A 7,871-nucleotide genomic window follows, 5' to 3' on the forward strand; every position below is an offset into this window, starting at 1 on the left:
AGGATTTCATGAAAATATATTTTAGTATCTAATCTTGGTACAGTATGAGATAGGATTCATCTGCAGATTATAATGAGGACAAGCATAAAATTTTCTTTCAAACCCTGACCCTGTCTTGTAAATCTAAAGTAGAAGAATGTGAATAGGGCAATGAGTGCCGTCAGTGGAAAGAGGCATCCACGTGATATAAAGACTTAAGCAATCTCATAATAAGGAAGGATGAGCCTTGCGGTATGTTGACAGGTCCTGGTGTCAGCTGAGAGTTTTCTGAGGAACAAAAGGATTCTTTTGTGTTTGTTAGAGAGACTGAAGAAAACAAGCAAGAAATAACACTATGCTCGAGGCAGAAAATGTATAATTGATGACAGCAGAAATAATAGAACAAATATTTTACACTCTGTTTTAGAGGGACTGAGAAAATAATTAGAAATTACAAAGAGAAAGTAGAAATAAAATACTTCAGAAGGAATAGCAGATAAAAGAAGGTATGGCAGGTTTTTCTTCCACGAAAAAAAATTACAGATAAAAGGCTTAGGGAGACACAGCAAATCATCTCTAGCTGTGTATTTTTTTAAGTTTAGGAATTAAACTGATAACCACATAAGCCCATCTCCTAAATTGGAAAAGAACCTATGATCTTTGATCCGGGATTAAACCAGAACGCTTGGAAACATACAAATTGGATAGAGACAGATTTACAGAAAGGCAGTGGGGCTTCACCAGCACAATTAATTTGAGTCAGTGACAATGACCCCACTGGGTGAAGCGATGAACATGATTTACTTGGACTTCAGGCGAGCTACAAAGCGAGCTAGTGTGGCTTGCCAGTGAATCGCTTAATTGGATATTACATTGCGTTAGCAACTGGCAAAAAGCAGGCCATGCTTACCCACCCAGACCGGAGTGATGAGCAGGGTGCCTCCCAGAGCCATCGGGGGGTCCAATTTGAGCTGTACCAGGGGAGATTGGAAGCAAAAATATGTAAATTACAGATAACACGAGAGACCAGAAAAATAAAGGCATACAGATAAAAGATTACAAGTGCCCATTTACATGGTAGCCAGACTACCACAGCCCAAACCAGGAAGATTGGCACTGGCATGTCAGTGGGGCTTCTTGATAGAGCAAGACTTTGTTTCTCAAATTCCATCATGGTAACTACCACCAAAAACTGAGTTAGGGTCACACAGCCACCAAGAGGGAGAAGCTCATTCAGGACCACACTGCGTACCTCACCTGCCTCCCCAGTGCTTGGTTCACAGGGAACAGCTGAGACTGAGTGGGTTACCCCTTGGCTTTGGGTGTTTTTCTTTTTCTTTTCCAGTTTTTTCATTATTTTTGTTCACTCAGTTATTCATTTAGCTTATTTTTTAAATTGTAAAATGTGCATAAAATTTACCATTACTCCAAATGTAAAATTCAGTGGCATTAAGTACATTCACTCTGATCGCACATCACAGTGGTGATAACCACCACAACTCTCCATTCCTAGAACTTTTTCATCATCCAAAAATAATACTCTGCACCCAATAAACAATAACCCTCATCTGTTCCTCCTCCAAGCCCGTGAGAGACACCATTCTACTCTCTGCCTCTTTGAGTAGACTATCCTGGGTGCCTCATATGTGGAATTATTTGTTTCCTTTTGTTTGTGTCTTATTCCACATAGCACAATGTTTTCAAGGCTCATCCATGTTCTAGCACTTTTCGGGATTTCATTATAAGTAAAGGAGATTTGTACTTTTAAAACATAGTTGGAATAGCGATGGGGAACCTGAGATCTGGTCAAGCGAGTTTAGAGACGATTCCTCAGGGGTGAGACTTTGAGAGGCTGATGGGGGTGGATGGACAGAGAGGTCATCCGAGGGAGTGCCCAGTGGAAGGACCACATGAGCTAGTGCACCAAGTGTGAGCAGTAAAAGCCATACCTGGAAGACATGTTCGAGTTGAGAGGTGTGTTGGACAGACTCAAGCAGATAACAGCAATAGTAGCTATAAGGAGAGGCTGAAGTCACATTGTTCAGGGCTTTTTGAACATCTTACTACAGATGTTTAGAAGTCAGTAATGTTTTTTGAGCAAAGCTTAACTGCAAATAGAGTTGCCACTTAAGAGCATGAATATTTCAGTTCTACATCAGATGGATTGGGGACAAAAAGAGATTGGAGGCCAGGAGGAAAGGTAGATAATTTGACCAGGTGGAAGGCAGTGAGGTGGCAGCTATGGCAATGAAGAGAGGACAGGGTGCAGATTTTAAGGGTGGAACTGTATGTCCCTTGGAGATCATGGGAGAGTAATCTTTGACTCCTGAGGTTCAGAACTTTCCCCAAATAAAGACAACAGATGTTGGGCCTCAGCAGCTGTGCCTTACATCTGTTTGTTGGTCTGTAAACATTTACTTGGCAAAACCTTCCCGTGCCTGAGATAGTTGGCTGGTTGTGCCCAGTATTTGGCCTTGAGAGTCTGTATTAGAAATTCGTATGCAAACTACATCACAAGGCTCTAGGCCAGGATCTGGGCTGGGAGATTTCTTTGCAGAGTCTGATACTGCTGCACCTGGTAGTCTTCATACAATCACGACTGTGTCACAGTTTCCATTATGCACGTGGTTTCGTGGTTTCTCCTTCCACCCCCCAGAGGTTTATAACTTAGCAATGAAAATTTGCTCCCACTGGGAACTTGGCAGGAAGATTATGTTCTTAGCCCAGCAGCAGTTCTAGTTCAATTTTTTTTTTGACAAAATTGGTTTAGTGCATTTTATAAAATGCAAATATTAATCTAATTCACTTCAAGTTTTTCAAGAACTATTTTTGTTCGTCTCACCTTTAAGGCAGCTCATAGAGAACCAGTGGGGAGTGCGTTTCGTAAGAGATCTACTCAGACTATGATTTGAGTCATTGTTCACTTTCCCTCAGAAGTATAATGCTCTACTCAAATTTTAACTTGCCCTAAATGGCAACTTTCAACATTGCCTTTCCTATGGATTTTTAGTGTGTTGGCATCAGACTTGAGAAATTTCCTGATGTTGATGCCTTCCTTCAGATTAGCCCAAGCAAAAATGATTTGTTCTGCTCTTTGAAGGTGACAGAGAAGGGATTTCAAAACCCTTACTTTATATCCTTTTAAAAGTCAAATCTCATTCGGGCAATTTTTTAGATTGTGGCCTGAGTCTATTTCCTGGGTAGAAGTTACTAGCTACTGACTGGCAAACTACGTCCTTCACTTCCTTGAAACACCAGGCCTCTGCCTGCTCTTGCCTAAGCCATGTGGTCTTATTGGAACATTGCTTTTTGGGGTGTGAACTGCATGACAGACACTGTACTAAAAGCATCGTATTTATAATCTCAAAGCCTTTCATGATAACACCAGGTACGGAGCTTAACTCACTACAGTCCTGTTCTATGGCTGAGGAAGCTGAACCAGAGAGAGCTAAGGTAACTGGCTCCAAGTTACGCTGCTGAAAATGACCTTAAAGGCTGTGTCAACCCCAAGACTGGCACTTCCCCCATCCATTCCCCCTTCCTCATTCCAGGCATACATGACCACTGAGCCTTATAGTTTGTAAATATTGAATTAGCCTCACCTTTCCTGGAAATGATAAGCCAGACTCCATGCTGTGCTTTTGCTTCACATCTTGGAGTGTAATTTAGCTCCTGCACCCCAAAGTAGGTGAGGAATTGTTTGGGCAGCCACTTGAACTTTGCAGAAATGCCATTTTCAGTAGAGTAATTGTCTGGGACTCTTGCTATTGTTCTTCTTAATGAGAATGGATTTTAGTATTTTATGGAATGAAGCCTGGTGAAGCTAGCAATCTTCTGAAAGGTCTGGGTTCTAATGGGCTTTAGGAATTTTGTTATATCATTTTTTAAACTATAACATTCTTCACTTGTAGTCAAGAGTGGGTCGCTGGAGGCTATGAACTCATTTTCCGACTTGGAGAACCAAAAGAAAGTAAAAACTTGAAATCACATTTATGACTGAATACTCACTTTCTGGTATTAGAAGTGTATCCACATTTACTAGTCATCTACTGCCATATAACAAATTATCCCCAATATTTAGTGACTTGAAACAATAATCAGCTAGTGTCTCACCATATCTGTGGGTTAGGAATGAGGCTTATCTGGGTGGTTCTGGCTTAGGGTACTTCTTGAGATTCTAGTCCAGACGTCAGCTTCAGCTGTGCTCCTCTCAGGCTGGAGGATCTGTTTCACGGTGGCTCACTCTAACCACTATTGCCCGTTACTTTTGACTTTTGGAAGGAGACCTTAGTCACCCACTACGTGGGCCTGGCCATCGTGATACTACATTTCCTTACCACAAGGCAGCTAATTTTCCTCTACACGAGTGAGCCAACATACGTAATGTGCAAAACATTACATAGTGAGAAAACGTACGTAATGTGCAAGCTAAATGCCTTTTATGACCTAGCCTCAGAAATCACACAGCATCATTTTCAGTTTCATTGGTCACACAGGTCATCCCTTTGCATTTCTGTGCAAAGAGATGACACAAGAGTGTGAGTACTAGGGGGCAGGGACCACCTGGGGCCATTTTGGAGGTTGGCTACACCATCCTTTGGTTGGGAAAAGCAAGAGAAGAGCAAAGGAAAGTAGCAAAACTGGGAAAATAAAGAAGGATACATCATTACAGAGCATAAAATAAGTCATTTCCCTCTAATATCCTTGACTACAAACTAGGATTTTGACCCAAAGAGACAAGGGAGTAGACATGGAAGTAGGGAGATGATATACCAATGAGGCATCCGGGATTTTTAGGTGACAGTTACAGCTTTTCCTACTGATGTCTAAATTGAGAACTAATGGAGATACAGACACAGCTATCAGAATAATGGAGGTGAGAATATTAACCTCATGACAGAGTTGGATTGAATTTGGACTCTAGAACAAGCTGCCTGTGGGAGAATTTGGGTATGTGGGGCAGATAAACTTAGAATTGCTGGCTCATCCACATCCAACCCCACTGTAAACAATACAGAGAGACAGACCTCCAGACTCACTTTCAGAAGTCAAGCCTGGCCCCTGGCCCCTGGCTCGGACCACTCCATGGTGCTTACAACATAGAAGCAGAGGCAGAGCTGAGCCCAAGCAGGCTGGAGAAGGGCAGAGAAATCTACACCCACAGCTCAGCTGCTTCTCTGAGTCTTGCCAATCAGATAAATTTGCTCCTTTCTTGGAGAAGAAAGAAGGACAGAAATGGCTCCCCCCCAGGGAAGTGGAATAAACATCTCCATCTGTATCACTGAGTCACAAACACACGGGACAAGAATGGCTGTCCCTGTAAAGGTCACTCGGGTGAACCAGTCTGGGTCATCAATTGTGGACTCTTCAGTGTCTCCAAACTAGGTTAATCCTAAGTTTCTGGTAAACTGAAAATAGTTGTATTTTGAGTTGTTTTACAACCCTTGTCAACCAAACTGGTGCGGCTTGCTCTTCTGAGGAAGGTTAAGGCATGCAAACTTTCCGCCCACCATTTTCATCCGCTTTGAATGGCCTTGACTAAGACATATTTCTCTTTTCTAGGCACAGGGTGGTGGTTTCCTACCCTCCTCAGAGTGAGGCAGAACTTGAACTTAAGGAAGGAGATATTGTGTTTGTTCATAAAAAACGAGAGGATGGCTGGTTCAAAGGCACGTTGCAACGAAATGGGAAAACCGGCCTTTTCCCTGGAAGCTTTGTGGAAAACCTCTGAGGAGAACAAGGACAAGAAGGCTTAAAAATCATATCACACAATGAAAGAGCACAAAGCAGTGTAATGGCAAGAGCACATTTGTGGAATTCCAGATGGTCAGGAGAAGAGCAAAGGATTGGTGTGACTCCAGAGCCCCGGTTACAGCGCTCCCTGCGAACAGTGTCGAGAAGGCTTGGGTTTGGGATGTGTCTGGATTCTGATGTGTGAGGTGTGCCTTGTGCTGTCTGATCTACTCTACAGAGAAAGCTTTTCTTTTTTTAAAGATATATAATGAAAATAGACAATTGTTTACAAGGCTTAACTAATTTATTTGCTTTATAAACTTGAATTTTTCTTGTAATAGATAAATTCTTTGGATTATGAGTTAAGAAATTATTAATTTATGAAATGATAGCTAAGGAGAAGCTGGATTATCTCCTGTTGAGAGCAAGAGAGTCTTTTGACCTAGAATGAACTCCCCTTACCCCGCTGGTGTTATTTTTCACTTCTTTAAAAAGGAAATGCCAGTTCTCCAACTTGGTTTTCCTTTCTTGGGATACCAAAACATTACGCGTCTGAATGAGTATCAGTAAGGGCCAGGGGTAGGGAGATAGAAACCCGAGAGAAGTGAAATGATCCCGTCTTCTGGTTCTGTCAAGAATCACCCTTAAGGCCAAGTCCTCAATTTAATTTTGTGGGTTTTTAATTTTCCTAGAATGAAAGCAATGAGGTGATAAGAATAAAGCACAACCCTTGAACAAAAATGTACTCAGAAATAGATTTAGTTTTATAACAGAAACAGCTCAATTCATTGATTGGAAATTGGGGAAATTGACGCTGTACTCGCTGTCTGCGAATGGCTCTGAGATGTACTCGCCCATTTCACCCCAAGTGATCTGCATGCCCGGGACACAGTTCAAACGTTTGTGAGATCGTGGTGGTAAGTGATGCACTTGTGCTGAAGTTAAAGGCTGTAAGAGACACTGTGAAAAGTTTACATTCATCCATTGTGATTCTTTTCCCACCGTCTTGCATGTGTTACTGGATTCCCACAGTAATGTAGACCGTGCATGGTGTGTATATTTCATTGCAGTTTCCTCTTGAGGTTAGTTTGCCCTCAGAATTGACCAATACAGGAGGTGTAAAATAAACAACATTCTTTTCTCTACTCCAAAGCCACTACTGACTAAGGTTTCTAAGTATACTAACTCCCTCCCTGGCTAAGGCATCCTTTAGCCATGCTCACGTCTTAGTGGAACTGCTTCTTTATTCTCCCAGCTGACAAATGTGAAGGATAAGCCCGGAGACCACCCCGGGGACCCTTCTCTTGAGTTCTGGGAGGCTTGGCGAGAGCAAATGTTGCCCACACCTTACAATTGTGGCAGGATCCAGCTGAGCGGGTCTTTTTATAGCTGCCCTTTGATGTCATTGGCCTCTGTGCCCATTTCATTCCGGTGCCACACCACCGTGGGGCTGAGTAGTCCTAAAACAAAAGGAAGGAAAGCAGCCTGGGAGTGAATGAGATCGTTGCCACAGTTTTCTCATTAAAAAAACAAAAAACAAAACAAAACAAAAAAAACAATTTCTTTTTTGCTTTTAAGAATTACAACTGGGAAACAGAAATATGAACTGAAAAATCTTGCACTAGCAAGAGATTTCACGGTCTTAAAAAGATACATTGATGTGGTGGAAATGAAATCATTCCTAAATTAACCATTCTTTTCTTTTTTTTTTTATAAAACACTGTACATTATGTTCCTGTGTGTTGAATTTTTAAAAAAAATACTTGGATATTCATGTAATATATAAAAGTTTGGTGAGATGAACTTTAGTTAGGAAAAAAGCTGACATCAGCTTTCATCTGTGTAAGTTGACACCAATGTGTCATAATATTCTTTATTTTGGGAAATTAGTGTATTTTATAAAAATTTTAAAGTAAAAAGACTACTACAGGTTAAGATAATTTTTTACCTGTCTTTTCTCCATATTTTAAGCTATGTGATTGGAGTACTTCTGTTAATAGTTTTCTGGTATGAAGTTGGTTAAAATTTCATCTGTTAATAGATCACTTAGATAATATGATGTATGGGTTTTCTATTGGTTTTTTGGAGACAGTAGGTGGAGATTTTGTAACAAGGGCTTGTTACACAGCGACATGGTGATGATAAAATTGCAATTTATC

General features: G+C 41.2%; 1 protein-coding gene across 1 annotated transcript in view; it reads left to right on the forward strand.

Annotated features, from left to right (window-relative positions):
* The window catches only part of SH3RF1 (SH3 domain containing ring finger 1), a gene marked incomplete at both ends in the record, with an annotated part of 142,695 nt that extends 136,985 nt beyond the window's left edge, over window positions 1–5,710 (forward strand). Inside the window, one exon of the mRNA XM_084232146.1 lies at window positions 5,542–5,710. Coding sequence (XP_084088272.1) covers window positions 5,542–5,710 — 169 coding nt within the window. The remainder of the gene's footprint in view (window positions 1–5,541) is intronic.
* Between the last annotated feature and the right edge of the window lie 2,161 nt (window positions 5,711–7,871).

Source organism: Talpa europaea (genome assembly GCF_964194135.1).
Source record: "Talpa europaea genome assembly, chromosome: 4".
NCBI classification, from domain to species: domain Eukaryota; kingdom Metazoa; phylum Chordata; class Mammalia; order Eulipotyphla; family Talpidae; genus Talpa; species Talpa europaea.